Source organism: Sander vitreus, chromosome 11 (assembly GCF_031162955.1).
Source record: "Sander vitreus isolate 19-12246 chromosome 11, sanVit1, whole genome shotgun sequence".
NCBI lineage: Eukaryota > Metazoa > Chordata > Actinopteri > Perciformes > Percidae > Sander > Sander vitreus.
The window spans coordinates 31,087,538-31,103,513 of NC_135865.1; the positions used below are offsets into that span (position 1 = coordinate 31,087,538).

At 47.0% G+C, this 15,976-nt stretch overlaps 1 protein-coding gene across 3 annotated transcripts in view; it reads left to right on the top strand.

Annotated features, from left to right (window-relative positions):
- The window catches only part of gtdc1 (glycosyltransferase-like domain containing 1), a 32,576-nt gene extending 20,139 nt beyond the window's left edge, over nucleotides 1-12,437 (top strand). For all 3 annotated transcript variants that reach the window (XM_078262742.1, XM_078262743.1, XM_078262745.1), the window contains 4 exons: nucleotides 4,103-4,247; nucleotides 8,131-8,201; nucleotides 9,087-9,178; nucleotides 11,660-12,437. In XM_078262742.1, coding sequence (XP_078118868.1) covers nucleotides 4,103-4,247; nucleotides 8,131-8,201; nucleotides 9,087-9,178; nucleotides 11,660-11,734 — 383 coding nt within the window. In that variant the 3' untranslated portion in view covers nucleotides 11,735-12,437. The remainder of the gene's footprint in view (nucleotides 1-4,102; nucleotides 4,248-8,130; nucleotides 8,202-9,086; nucleotides 9,179-11,659) is intronic.
- The last annotated feature ends 3,539 nt before the right edge of the window (nucleotides 12,438-15,976 follow it).

The following is a 15,976-nucleotide window of genomic DNA, read 5'->3' on the forward strand; positions in this document are numbered from 1 at the left end:
CCAATCTCTGCTTGACTGGATATTGGTTTCTCATCCAAACAGATCCATTAAAGCAGGGAGTATGTCCGACTGTTTCAGTGACCATGCCATTGTTATATTGCATCTGGGAAATTAAACTGCCAAAATTACCACCCAGATTAATAAGAATTGGGCAATACAAGACATTAAATATAAACCATTTTATAAATGATCTGATTTCAATTAATTGGGATAGGTTTCATCTTATTCCAGATGTAAATAATGCATGGGACTTTCTATATTCTGAATGTATTAACGTTGTAGATAAACACGCTCCCATGAAAACCACTAAAGCTAAGGGTGTGCATCGTCCATGGATAACATCTGACCTCATAAGTATCTTTAGACGGAGAGATAATGCCTGGGCTAACTTTCATAACACCAAAGATCCGACTGACTGGGGAAGGTATAGGCAATTGCGAAATCATAGTAAAACTATGTCCAGAAATGCTAAATCTAACTATTATAAGGAATCCCTTGTTCATGACTTTAAAAATCCTAAACAGTTCAGGAATACAATTAAAGATATAATTAATACATCCAAGAAATCCTCGCCTACTAAACTCACAGTCAATAGTTTCTCTTTCAAACATATAACACCTGTGGAGGTACAAAATGCAATCAATGCTCTAGAAATGAGCAGTGGTCCTGGGTTGGATGGCATTGAAACCAGATTTCTGAAATGATCAGCTCATATCATTATGTATCCGCTATGTGATCTCTTTAATATGTCTTTGTCCACATGTGAAATACCTGCCATATGGAAATGTTCCCATATCGCTCCACTTCATAAAGGCGGTGATGTTCTTCATCCGCTTATCCGGTATCGGGTTGCGGGAGTGGCAGCTCCAGCAGGGGACCTCAAACTTCCCTTTCCCGAGCCACATTAACCAGCTCCGACTGGGGGATCCCGAGGCGTTCCCAGGCCAGGTTGGAGATATAATCCCTCCACCTAGTCCTGGGTCTTCCCAGAGGCCTCCTCCCAGCTGGACGTGCCTCCACCTAGTCCTGGGTCTCCCCCGAGGCCTCCTCCCAGCTGGACGTGCCTCCACCTAGTCCTGGGTCTCCCCCGAGACCTCCTCCCAGGGGAACATCCCTCCACCTAGTCCTGGGTCTTCCCCGAGGCCTCCTCCCAGCTGGACGTCCCTCCACCTAGTCCTGGGTCTTCCCCGAGGCCTCCTCCCAGCTGGACGTCCCTCCACCTAGTCCTGGGTCTCCCCGGGGCCTCCTCCCAGCTGGACGTGCCTCCACCTAGTCCTGGGTCTTCCCAGAGGCCTCCTCCCAGCTGGACGTGCCTCCACCTAGTCCTGGGTCTTCCCCGAGGCCTCCTCCCAGCTGGACGTGCCCTCCACCTAGTCCTGGGTCTTCCCCGAGGGCCTCCTCCCAGCTGGACGTGCCTCCACCTAGTCCTGGGTCTTCCCAGGCCTCCTCCCAGCTGGACGTCCCTCCACCTAGTCCTGGGTCTTCCCGGGGCCTCCTCCCAGCTGGACGTCCCTCCACCTAGTCCTGGGTCTTCCCCGAGGCCTCCTCCCAGCTGGACGTCCCTCCACCTAGTCCTGGGTCTTCCCCGAGGCCTCCTCCCAGCTGGACGTCCCTCCACCTAGTCCTGGGTCTTCCCCGAGGGCCTCCTCCCAGCTGGACGTGCCCTCCACCTAGTCCTGGGTCTTCCCCGAGGCCTCCTCCCAGCTGGACGTGCCCTCCACCTAGTCCTGGGTCTTCCCCGAGGCCTCCTCCCAGCTGGACGTGCCCTCCACCTAGTCCTGGGTCTTCCCCCGAGGCCTCCTCCCAGCTGGACGTCCCTCCACCTAGTCCTGGGTCTTCCCCGAGGCCTCCTCCCAGCTGGACGTCCCTCCACCTAGTCCTGGGTCTTCCCCGAGGCCTCCTCCCAGCTGGACGTGCCTCCACCTAGTCCTGGGTCTTCCCCGAGGCCTCCTCCCAGCTGGACGTGCCCTCCACCTAGTCCTGGGTCTTCCCCGAGGCCTCCTCCCAGCTGGACGTGCCTCCACCTAGTCCTGGGTCTTCCCCGAGGCCTCCTCCCAGCTGGACGTGCCTCCACCTAGTCCTGGGTCTTCCCCGAGGCCTCCTCCCAGCTGGACGTCCCTCCACCTAGTCCTGGGTCTTCCCCGGGGCCTCCTCCCAGCTGGACGTCCCTCCACCTAGTCCTGGGTCTTCCCCGGGGCCTCCTCCCAGCTGGACGTGCCTTCACCTAGTCCTGGGTCTTCCCCGGGGCCTCCTCCCAGCTGGACGTCCCTCCACCTAGTCCTGGGTCTTCCCCGAGGCCTCCTCCCAGCTGGACGTCCCTCCACCTAGTCCTGGGTCTTCCCCGAGGCCTCCTCCCAGCTGGACGTCCCTCCACCTAGTCCTGGGTCTTCCCCGGGGCCTCCTCCCAGCTGGACGTGCCTTCACCTAGTCCTGGGTCTTCCCCGGGGCCTCCTCCCAGCTGGACGTCCCTCCACCTAGTCCTGGGTCTTCCCCAGGGCCTCCTCCCAGCTGGACGTGCCTGGAACACCTCCCTAGGGAGGCGCCCAGGGGGCATCCTTACCAGATGCCCGAACCACAACCACAACGGTGATGTTCTTGATCCCAATAATTATCGACCAATTTCAATCAGCTGTTCTATTGCAAAAGTTTTCGAAACAATTATTTACGACCAACTGTCCCATTATCTAGATACGTGCAATATCTTCTCGCCCTTTCCATCAAATCATTCCACAACCACTGCACTATTAAAGCTTACAGATGATATTTTCTCTGCATCTAATAGCAGTCAACTAACTGGTGCAATGTTTGATTTAACAAAAGCATTTGACTTAGTTGATCATTACTTGCTCTTGGAGAAATTGTTCTCTGCTGGTCTGTCACGCAACGCACTACTCTGGTTCAACTCTGATCTTCGTAACAGAAAACAATGTCTAATGATACAAGGATGCAAATCTGATATATTAATTCAGCAACGAGGTGTCCCTCAAGGTTCAACCCTTGGACCACTTCTCTTTTCTACTTCTGTTAATGACCTTCCAGCAATCTGCTCTGAATGTTGTTCATCTTTATGCAGATGATACAGTATTATACACTTCCAAAACTAATGTATTACAAATCAAATCAGCTCTGCAGTTTGACTTTGATAGCCTACAACACTGGCTCATAAGAAATACATTATTACTCCACAGACCATCAAATCCAAATTAAAAGGTCACACGTGGTAGTTCACTGCAAAAAGCTGAACACCAAATACCTTGGGCTTTGGCTAGACTCTGAGCTCTCATTTAAGTATCATATTGATTATATCTTAAAAAGAATCAGTTTTGGTATCGGTGTTCTCTACCGATCCAGAAAATGTTTTCTCTTACTGTTAGAAAGAACCTTGTCTTACCAATTATGGACTATGCTGATGTTGTTGTATATCAGGTTGCACCAGCACTAATCTGCTCCCTCTCAATGTTTACAACAGAATCTGTAGATGTGTTCTTGGATGTCCTTTCACTACTCATCGTTGTATTGTGTATGAAAAACATCAGCATTGGTTGCTGTTTATTTACAAATGTATACATTGCAATGACCCTAGCTATCTTAACAGTTATGGTACTCTTTTCCTCTTCCTACCACTTGAGACACTCTACACAACCTTTTTTTTCTGTTCCTGCTGTACGTTTCAACAGCTAAGAAAGCCTTTAGGTTTAAAGCCCCCTCAGATTGGAATAATCTACCTGTAAATATTCGGTCCATTCTCTCCCATCCTTTAAAAATGCTTGTTTTCCTATTACAGTACCAACTGTACCTGTCCTTAATCCTCTACACCACCATAACACCTCTAATATTGTGAGTAGTATCCAGTTTCAGTCTTGCTTGGTCACAACCTTGATTATGATTGTTTGTTTTGTTTGTCTGTTTGTTTTGTTAACTGTTGTGTCCAATTATGATTGTACTGTAGATACAAGGGGTTAATCCTAATAAAGATTTTCACTACTACACGCACACATACACACGCGCACACACACACACACACACACAGACAATAACTGTGTGAAACCAAAGTGACGCTGACTGACGTGAAGCTGACTGACGTGAAGCTAACTGTGTGCAGAGGTCTTCGGGGAGGCGCGGCGTGTGTTGGACAGCCATATCCTGAACTTCGGCTTCCTGTCCAGCAGAGAGGACTTCCTGCGGGTGTTGTGTGAGGCCGACGTGGTCGTCTCCACCGCCAAACACGAGTTCTTCGGAGTCGCCATGTGAGTTCACCTTACATCCCATAATCTCACACCCTTTCATGCTGGACAACAGCTGAGCCTGTTAGGAAATCAGCTGCTTTAACCGGTTAAAGGACAGCTGTCTGTTCTCTTCATTTGGGAACTCAAGACCTTTTTTTTCACTGTTTGGATCATTCCTACTAGACCTCATATATGTATATGTATATATATATATATATATATGAAAAACATCTCTAAAGACACTCAGACTTGTAATTGTACTGTCCACTAGACACACAGATACACACACACAGACACCAACACACACACAGACACCCACACACACACACACACACGTGTCCTAGTGTATCGCATCTGTAATATCGGCAGATATTCAACACTTAAATATGGTATTGGGCGTCAGAGAGCTGGTCGGGACATCCCTTCTTCAGATAGATGTTTTAAAGCCAGTTAATTATTCCAGGCAGTTCATTCTTCTCATGAAGGGAGAAGATGGTAGAACAGGATCCACGCTGCTCTCACAGAACTCCATGCAAATATTGAATGTTTTAAAGATTCTCCACTGTGTGAACCTTCAGAAACAGAGCAGAGCGCTGTGGGGGGGGGGGGGGGGCCGGGGGTCCCGGTCCCGCTGGGTTCGGATCAAAGACAAACACAAACATCACCCCTCCCCCGGAGGCATGCACTTCTTCTTTCCTCTCTGCCATAATTAGCTCATGACTTCATTACCGCAGCGTGTCGTCGCCTCATTACACAAATAATTCATCACATCACTGCTGTTAGCTTCATGCTAACGCTGCTAACTGAAGGAGACGATAATTAACTGGAATCATCTTTTTATCTCTTTAAATAACACCAGAGATGCAAACATTAATGTATTAGTTGTCGACTCGTAAATTAGTCCCGAACTATTTTGATAATCATCATCACCAAACCCACCAGACTCCATGTAAATAATCAGGACTTTTAGCGTGTATAGAGCCAGCATATCTCCACATGTAAATGGGTGAATTAAGGGTTTATTTCAACCAAACCAGAGTGGTGATTGTTGGAACAGTGGAAAGATGAACCAAGATGGCTTTTGATTTTTTATTTATTTTATTTGTGTTTAAGTGTGTTTTACAGTGGTAAAAGTCCTGATTATTTACATGGAGTCTGGTGTAGTTTGGTGATGGTGATTTCGGGGCTGTTTGCTGTTAAACTAAAAGGATCTTCCTCTTTAACTAAAAGGTCTATCTCTGTAGGGATCCATCCCATAATGTTGTCAGACACTTAGAATAATAATCTGAGTCTGTCAGCAGCAACAACAGAACTTTTAGTGACTCTAACTGCTGCTGAACATTAGTCCTGTAGGGTAACATTACAGCTTGGTTCTGGTTTAATCCTGGACCAGTTTCAGAGATTGTTGTTCCATCAGACACTAACATGGAGACAGAGAGTCCAGGTTGGAAAACAAAAAGAAAGTTACGCTTTAATTCTTTCTAATATAAAGTAGAAGTATGAAAATATTCCATGGACTCTGGTGTGGAGACTCAGATATAAATAAATATGAAAGCGAGCTACAAACGGACCTCCAACATGAATGAGGTGCAGATCAGAGGGTCAGGAGGACTGCAGGCGTGCCGTTTGATTGGCTGTGCTTCAGAGAGCAGAGCGTCTGATTGGCTGCTGCCGTTCGGCCTGCAGCCAGCTGTAGAGTTCAGGTGACTGAAGTCGGCTTCACAGGCCGCTCGGTCCTCACCTGCAGCTTTCTGCCATCTCTCCTTTAAAACAGAGTTTCTGAGTCCAACACGTAGACGAGATGTCCGAGCATCTTGAGAGCAAACGGGATGAAAAGAACCGTGTTCAGTTTGTTTTAAAGGAAAGCTCTTTAACTTTGTTATTCAGGGTCTTTTCACACCTGAAAGTCTGAACCAAGGTCCATGTTTTAGTTACACACACACACACACACATATATATATATATATATACAGTGGTGTGAAAAAGTGTTTGCCCCCTTCCTCATTTCCTGTTCCTTTGCATGTTTGTCACACTTAAGTGTTTGAACATCAAACCAATTTAAACAATAGTCAAGGACAACACAAGTAAACACAAAATGCAATTTGTAAATGAAGGTGTTAATTATTAAAGGTGAAAAAAAAATCCAAACCATCATGGCCCTGTGTGAAAAAGTGATTGCCCCCTAAACCTAATAACTGGTTGGGCCACCCTTAGCAGCAACAACTGCAGCAAGCGTTTGCGATAACGTGCAATGAGGCTTTTACAGCGTCCTGGAGGAATTTTGGCCCACTCATCTTTGCAGAATTGTCTAATTCAGTTACATTAGAGGGTTTTCGAGCATGAACGGCCTTTTTTAAGGTCATACCACAACATCTCAATAGGATTCAGGTCAGGACTTTGGCTAGGCCACTCCAAAGTCTTCATTTAGTTTTTCTTCAGCCATTCGGTGGTGGACTTGCTGGTGTGTTTAGGATCATTGTCCTGCTGCAGAACCCAAGTTCGTTTCAGCTTGAGTACACGAACAGATGGTCGGACATTCTCCTTCAGGATCTCTTGGTAGACAGCAGAATTCATAGTTCCTTTTATCACGGCAAGTCTTCCAGGTCCTGAAGCAGCAAAACAGCCCCAGACCATCACACTACCACCACCATATTTTACAGTTGGTATAATGTTCTTTTTATGAAATGCAGTGTTCCTTCTACGCCAGATATACTTGGACACACACCTTCCAAAGAGTTCCACTTTTGTCTCATCGGTCCACAGAATGTTGTCCCAAAGTCTTGGGGATCATCAAGATGTGTTCTGGAGAAATTGAGACAAGCTTTGATGTTCTTTTTGCTCAGCAGTGGTTTTCTCCTTGGAACTCTGCCATGCAGGCCATTTTTGCCCAGTCTTTTCCTGATGGTGGAGGCATGAGCGCTGACCTTAACTGAGGCAAGTGAGGCCTGCAGTTCTTTGGACGTTGTTGTGGGGTCTTTTGTGACCTCTTGGATGAGTCGTCGCTGCGCTCTTGGGGTAATTTTGGGCGGCCGGCCACTCCTGGGAAGGTTCACCACTGTTCCATGTCTTCGCCATTTGTGGATAATGGCTCTCACTGTGGTTCGCTGGATTCCCAAAGCTTTGGAAATGGCTTTATAACCCTTTCCAGACTGATAGATCTCAATTACTTTCTTTCTCAATTGTTCCTGAATTTCTTTGGGTCTCGGCATGATGTGTAGCTTTTAAGGATCTTCTGGTGGACCTTACTGTGTCAAGCAGCTCCTATTTAAGTGATGCCTTGATTGTGAACAGGTGTGGCAATAATCAGGCCTGGGTGTGGCTAGAGAAATTGAACTCAGGTGTGGACAACCACAGTTATAGTATGTTTTAACAAGGGGGGCAATCACTTTTTCACACAGGGCCATGATGGTTTGGATTTTTTTCTCCTTTAATAATAAACACCTTCATTTACAAATTGCATTTTGTGTTTACTTGTGTTGTCCTTGACTTTTGTTTAAATTGGTTTGATGTTCCGAAACACTTAAGTGTGACAAACATGCAAAGGAACAGGAAATGAGGAAGGGGGCAAACACTTTTTCACACCACTGTGTATATATATATATATATATATATATATATATATATATATATATATATATATATATATATATATATATATATATATATACACACAGAGACACACACACAGACAGCCTGGCTGACCCCAGACCCTCTCAGCTCTAACTGGGGAAGGTTCATTGACAGGACGGTCTCACGAGGCTACCCTGAAAGTGAAAGTCCTGCGTTTGTTTGACTCGTCCACCCCCCAACTTGCCTTCTGTCTTTCATACGACTCTCTACGCTCTAAAAAAAACCCGGGAGGACAACACGTGAATTGAAATTGATTCTTGGTTTTGTTTTTCAGGTTGGAAGCGGTCCACTGTGGCTGCTATCCTCTGTGTCCCAAGGCTTTAGTGTATCCCGAAATATTCCCAGGTAATAGAAAACGTGATATGTTCAAGTGAACCCTGGTTGAGTAATGCAGTGGGACAGCATGCACGCGCACACACACACGCGCACACACACACAGGCACACACACACACGCGCGCGCACGCACACAGACACAGAGACACACACACTCTGACGGTCCCCATATGTTACTCTGACATATGTTACTCTGACGGTCCCCATACGTTACTCTGACATATGTTACTCTGACGGTCCCCATACGTTACTCTGACGGTCCCCATACGTTACGTTACTCTAACATACATTATTCTGACGGTCCCCATACGTTACTCTGACGGTCCCCATACGTTACTCTGACATACGTTACTGACGGTCCCCATACGTTACTCTGACATACGTTACTCTGATGGTCCTCATACGTTACTCTGACATACGTTACTCTGACGGTCCCCATACGTTACTCTGACGGTCCCCATACGTTACTCTGACATACGTTACTCTGACGGTCCCCATACGTTACTCTGACATACGTTACTGACGGTCCCCATACGTTACTCTGACATACGTTACTCTGATGGTCCTCATACGTTACTCTGATGGTCCCCATACGTTACTCTGACATACGTTACTCTGACATACGTTACTCTGACCGTCCCTATACGTTTCTCTGACGGTCCCCATACGTTACTCTGACATACGTTACTCTGGCGGTCCCCATGCGTTACTCTGGCGGTCCCCATACGTTACTCTGACATACGTTACTCTGACATACGTTACTCTGACATACGTTACTCTGACCGTCCCTATACGTTTCTCTGACGGTCCCCATACGTTACGTTACTCTAACTTTCCCCATACGTTACTCTGACGATTGCAGCAGAGTGACAGTTCTTCTGTGCCCTGTATTGCAGCAGAGTACCTGTACTCCACACCAGAGCAGCTGTGTAAACGGCTGCAGGATCTGTGCAGGAGGCCCGAGGTCGCCCGCAGACACGTTGTCAAGGTAACCAGACCTAGAAGCTAACTGACGTATGGATATTATTGTGATTTCTGCGTGTATACATACAGGTGCTGGTCATATAATTAGAATATCATGAAAAAGTTGATTTATTTCAGTAATTCCATTCAAAAAGTGAAACTTGTATAATGTATTCATTCATTCCACACAGACTGATATATTTCAAGTGTTTATTTCTTTTACTTTTGATGATTATAACTGACAACTAATGAAAACACCAAATTCAGTATCTCAGAAAATGAGAATATTGTGACAAGGTTCAATATTGAAGACACCTGGTGCCACTTTAATCAGCTGATTAACTCAAAACACCTGCAAAGGCCTTTAAATGTCTCTCAGTCTAGTTCTGTAGCTACACAATCATGGGGAGGACTGCTGACTGGACAGCTGTCCAAAAGACAACCATTGACACCTTGGACAAGGAGGGCAAGACACAAAAGGTCATTGCTAAAGAGGCTGGCTGTTCACAGAGCTCTGTGTCCAAGCACATTAATAGAGAGGTGAAGGGAAGGAAAAGATGTGGTAGAAAAAAGTGGACAAGCAATAGGGATAACTGCACCCTGGAGAGGATGGTGAAACAAAACCCATTCAGAAATGTGGGGGGGATTCACAAAGAGTGGACTGCAGCTGGAGTCAGAGCTTCAAGAACCACCACAGACGTATGCAAGACATGGGTTTCAGCTGTCGCATTCCTTGTGTCAAGCCACTCCTGAACAAGACACAGCGTCAGAAGTGTCTCGCCTGGGCTGAAGACAAACAGGACTGGACTGCTGCTGAGTGGTCCAACGTTATGTTCTCTGATGAAAGTACATTTAGCATTTCCTTTGGAAATCAAGGTCCCAGAGTCTGGAGGAAGAGAGGAGAGGCACAGAATCCACGTTGCTTGAAGTCCAGTGTAAAGTTTCCACAGTCAGTGATGGTTTGGGGGTTTGTCATCTGCTGGTGTTGGTCCACTGTGTTTTCTGAGGTCCAGGGTCAACGCAGCCGTCTACCAGGAAGTTTTAGAGCACTTCATGCTTCCTGCTGCTGACCAACTTTATGGAGATGCAGATTTCATTTTCCAACAGGACTCGGCACCTGCACACAGTGCCAAAGCTACCAGTACCTGGTTTAAGGACCATGGTATCCCTGTTCTTAATTGGCCAGCAAACTGGCCTGACCTTAAGCCCATAGATCATCTATGGGGTTAAGGTCAGGGCAGCAAACTAACCCCTAACCCTTAAAGGTCAGGGGTTAGTTTGCTGCCCTGACCTTAAGCCCATAGATCATCTATGGGGTTAAGGTCAGGGCAGCAAACTGAGCAACGTTAGTACGACATTACGGAGCTAACGTTACGTACCGAGTAACGTTAGTATGTGGGGGGGGGTGAAATTGTAAGGAGGACAGGAAATAGTTTTAACGTGACTTTAAAGGAGAACTCCGGGCAATTTTTACGTTAATCTTGATCGCTATACGTATGTGATTGTGACTGTCGTTAGCAAAAAAACACGAGTCGAATCGGTGCTAGCATCACGGAGTTGCTGCAGCTACCGCCCAGAGCTCCCACTGCTAGCTACCGCCCAGAGCTCCCACTGCTAGCTACCGCCCAGAGCTCCCTCTGCTAGCTACCGCCCAGAGCTCCCACTGCTAGCTACCGCCCAGAGCTCCCACTGCTAGCTACCGCCCAGAGCTCCCACCCAGAGCTCCCACTGCTAGCTACCGCCCAGAGCTCCCACTGCTAGCCCAGGGCTCACTGCATGCCAGAGCTCCCACTGCTAGCTACCGCCCAGAGCTCCCACTGCTAGCTACCGCCCAGAGCTCCCACTGCTAGCTACCGCCCAGAGCTCCCACTGCTAGCTACCGCCCAGAGCTCCCTCTGCTAGCTACCGCCCAGAGCTCCCTCTGCTAGCTACCGCCCAGAGCTCCCACTGCTAGCTACCGCCCAGAGCTCCCACCCAGAGCTCCCACTGCTAGCTACCGCCCAGAGCTCCCACTGCTAGCTAACGCCCAGAGCTCCCACTGCTAGCTAACGCCCAGAGCTCCCACTGCTAGTTATGGGGGCATATCATAAAGAGAGCCTTTGTGCCTCTTAACAGACACAAAATGCAATTAAAATGTCTGTGCAACATGAACAGGAACATGAACAAGGAACTTACGTGACAACAAGATGCGTTTTCAACTCAGACATTGTTTAAATTCACCTACCTTGCTAGCTGTTAGCTGCTAGCTATTAGCTGCTAGCTGCCGTCTGGGATGAGTGAGTGTGTTCAGCCAGGCTTCAGTAATAATCATCAGCAGCAGTTCTGTGTGTATTTGTAGCTTGTATATCCATTTTGTGTGCGATCCATCTGGTGAATATAGGAGTCTCTGCAAATTGCCTGCAGATCTCCTTTAAACATCCCAAAATGTTGAACTGTCCCTTTGAGCTTTTTATGAAAGATATAAACATGAGTGTGTGTGTGTGTGTGTGTGTGTGTCTATTTGCAGGTGGACGTGTCCCGCTTCTCCTGGGCGTCTCTGAAGGAGAGTTTTGAGACTCTTCTGACGGCCGACTGTCCCTAAACGCACCGGCTGTTCCTGAATGCACCGTTCGCTCTGAAGGAGGGATTATGGAACCCACGCAACTTGTAGGAAGGACCCTTCAATAGCATTCACACGCTGCTATTGGCCAGGCGTCCATGCTTTCGCTAGGTAATGTAACCTGATTTGTTCAGGTCCTAACCCCAACCAATCGGCTGCTTCGTGGGGCGGGACTTGGCTAGAACTTACGTGGGATCCATAATAACGCCTGAAGGAGTGTTGTGAGACTCTGCTGACGGCTGACTGTCCCTGAACGCACCGTTCACTCTGAAGGAGTGTTGTGAGACTCTGCTGGCGGCTGACTGTCCCTGAACGCACCGTTCACTCTGAAGGAGTGTTGTGAGACTCTGCTGGCGGCTGACTGTCCCTGAACGCCTCTCAGACCCTGTCTGACTGACTTCATTATCTCGGGGCGGTTTTGGCCGGCAGAAGGCGGCCCAGCACCTCTGCGGAGCGCGACGGGAGGAGACGGAGAGTCTGGACCTGTAAACGTCCCCGTCCTCTGGCCTTTGCTTTATGCGTGTGGTTTTGGGAGGGGGGAGCTAATGTGTAAAAGCTTTCCTGTTTCCACATATATAAGGGCCTGGATGGGGTTGATCCTGGTGCTGTGATTGGCTGAGAGATGCAGCGGCAGACAGACAGTTCTGTCTCTCAGAGGTCTCTATTAAAATCTACTCAACACACACTCCTGTCTCTCTCGCTCTGTTCAACACACACTCCTGTCTCTCTCGCTCTGTTCAACACACAATCCTGTCTCTCTCTCGCTCTGTTCAACACACACTCCTGTCTCTCTCTCTGTTCAACACACACTCCTGTCTCTCTCTCTCTGTTCAACACACACTCCTGTCTCTCTCTCTCTCTGTTCAACACACACTCCTGTCTCTCTCTCGCTCTGTGTTCAACACACTCCTGTCTCTCTCGCTCTGTTCAACACACACTCCTGTCTCTCTCGCTCTGTTCAACACACAATCCTGTCTCTCTCTCGCTCTGTTCAACACACACTCCTGTCTCTCTCTCTCTGTTCAACACACACTCCTGTCTCTCTCTCTCTGTTCAACACACACTCCTGTCTCTCTCTCTCTGTTCAACACACACTCCTGTCTCTCTCTCTCTGTTCAACACACACTCCTGTCTCTCTCTCTCTCTGTTCAACACACACTCCTGTCTCTCTCTCTCTGTTCAACACACACTAGAGCTGCAACGTCCAGTTAGTGCAGAAAGTGTGTGTGTGTGTGTGTGTGTGTGTGTCTGAACAAGCCAATGAAAAGCTTTAAAGCCTCTGAGTTTAATGAACTGTGCAGTAAAAACTTTATTAGTCTCGTGGTGTTCTCATGATGTCATCATGATGTCATCAGGCGGTGACCTCTGCTCCAGTGTCAGGGGGATTCAGAGTGGACGTCACGGCACCCCCAGGTGTCCCAGGTTCCCAGCGCCACTCTCAGGGTCGAGGGTGGAGATGAGATTTGGGGAGGATCTTTTTAAGAGGCCGAGCAGCAGACTAACGAGGGGAGCAGCAGCTGTGTCCTGTGCAGGGCCAACAGAGACTCACGTAACGACAGACAGAATCAATGGATCATCGATTCCCTCGACCTAGATCACATCCTCTGTCACGCTGCTGATTTTTATGGAACATTATTTAAAAAGAGCTTCACACAACAACATTCAAACACACAGGAAACAAGACTACAACAAGACTATAACGCACAAAACAAGGTGCACAACGGCACCGGAAAACACCGGAAAAACCCAACAAGTGACACATGTCGACGGAAAGCAACAAGAGGTCAGAGAAGGGTTAGGGTTAGATAAAAATAGACCCAAACGGTGAAGAAATCAACCAGTCACAGCTTCTGGAAACTACAGTAACACGTCTCAAGTAGGGCTGTCAGTCGATTAAAAACATCAATTAATGACATACATCACACTATAACAACTTATTTCACTAGTAAATTGCTGTTGAACGACAAAAACAACAACCAGATGGTAAAAGGACATTTACAATAACTTCAAATGCACCACGAGGCTGTAGTTTACCAGTTTCATTGAACGCACCGTCTGTGTTGTTTCTCCGACCAGCTGCAGATTGTTACATCCCGGTGTTGAATCCTCTACAGTAAAACACAGTCACACTTTACACCGTTTAGTGTTAGCTGTCAGCATTTAACCCTGTTTAATCCAGCTACTAGCTAGCGGTAGGCTAACGTTAGCTGCTGTTGAGTATAGTGTTAACTAGCTAGCGGTAGGCTAACGTTAGCTGCTGTCGAGTATAGTGTTAACTAGCTAGCGGTAGGCTAACGTTAGCTGCTGTCGAGTATAGTGTTACTTGTTGCTGCTGCACGATATTCATAAATATTCTCAATAATGACTCATGAATGTTAGAAAAACATGTTGACCCAAAGTGATTTTTCTTGTTAAATAATTAAATCTGAATCATTTTTACAGAAAATAAACTTTTAAATTAAATAAATAAATTTTATGTTTTGATATTTCCTTTAAATCATTTTAAATGTGTGTTTTCTCTTCTTAACCGTTGGCCGGTCTTCCAAAATAGAAAATGAACATTATGTTTTGACACGTTTTGACGTTTTTAAACCTTTTTGTCCCTTAAATGCAACACTAACACCAACTTATTACCACTAGTTTTACACTAATTCTTGGAATTTATGGTCAACAAACTTCATATATATGAAATTATACCTAATTTGTGAGTTAAAAAAAGCGAAGTGATGAATTATTTTGACTACTAGTTGAGATCAGGAGACGCTGAGTGGATCCCAGGCTGGTTTATCTGTCAACGTTTAGCAGCATCTGGTTTAGAAACCAGTAAAACATGTTTTTTTTCAAACGCTAAATGTAATATAATGTAATCACTGATTTAACCTGAAGAACTTCTAGAACCATCCGTGTTGTTTTGGGGCATTTTGGTTCAAAGGTAACGTGATTATATAATGTTTAGACTTTTAGAGACTATGACATCATCAGCTGTTGATTTCTGGCTGTATTTGGGAGAAATTAGTTTAGAGAGACTGACTTGGTGTGTGTGTGTGTGTGTGTGTGTACCTCTGGGTGTGTGTGTACCTCTGGGTGTGTGTGTACCTCTGGGTGTGTGTGTGTGTGTTTGTGTGTGTGTGTGTGTGTGTGTGTGTGGGTGGGTGTGTACGTGTGTGTGGGTGTGGGTGGGTGTGTACCTGTGGGTGGGTGTGGGTGGGTGTGTACCTGTGGGTGGGTGTGTGTGTGTGTGTGTGGGTGGGTGTGTACGTGTGTGTGGGTGTGTACGTGTGTGTGTGTGTGTACCTCTGGGTGGGTGTGTACGTGTGTGTGGGTGTGTACGTGTGTGTGTGTGTACCTCTGGGTGGGTGTGTGTGTGTGTGTGTGTACCTCTGGGTGGGTGTGTACCTGTGTGTGTGTGTGAGACAGATTTTTAGAAGTCTGAAGAGCCGTTAGAGGAGACGATGACATCATCAGTTGTTGATTTCTGACTATATTTTGGGAGAACTGACTTGAGGAGCGGTGGGTTGTTTTCAGGATGAAATGTTGGTTTCTAAACAAATGAAAGTTAAATTCCAGCAGCGAAAGAAGATAAGGAGTTTCTCTGGATATCACCAGAGAACAGCCACGCTCGGGGGGGCGCAGAGCGGCGTTCTTCCTGCTGCGCTCTGATTGGACCAGAACACCTCCAGCATCACACAGAGGTGAGACGGCAGCTTACTGCACCTTTTAAAGGTGCTCCAAGCAATGTCACTCGACTATCTGCTAGCTGCCTGTCCCCTGAACACACTGTAAAAAACATCTCCTCACTATCTGCTAGCTGCCTGTCCCCTGAACACACTGTAAAAAACATCTCACTATCTGCTAGCTGCCTGTCCCCTGAACACACTGTAAAAACATCTCCTCACTATCTGCTAGCATAGTTTAGCCTAGGTATAGCGTAGTTTAGCCTAGGTATAGCGTAGTTTAGCCTAGGTATAGCGTAGACTAGGGTTAGCGTAGTGTAGCCTAGGTATAGCGTAGCCTAGGTTTAGCGTAGTGTAGCCTAGGTTTAGCGTAGTGTAGCCTAGGTATAGCGTAGACTAGGGTTAGCGTAGACTAGGGTTAGCGTAGACTAGGGTTAGCGTAGACTAGGGTTAGCGTAGTGTAGCCTAGGTATAGCGTAGACTAGGGTTAGCGTAGACTAGGGTTAGCGTAGTTTGGCGTGACGTCCGGCTGTGCTGTGCCCTTCTAGCC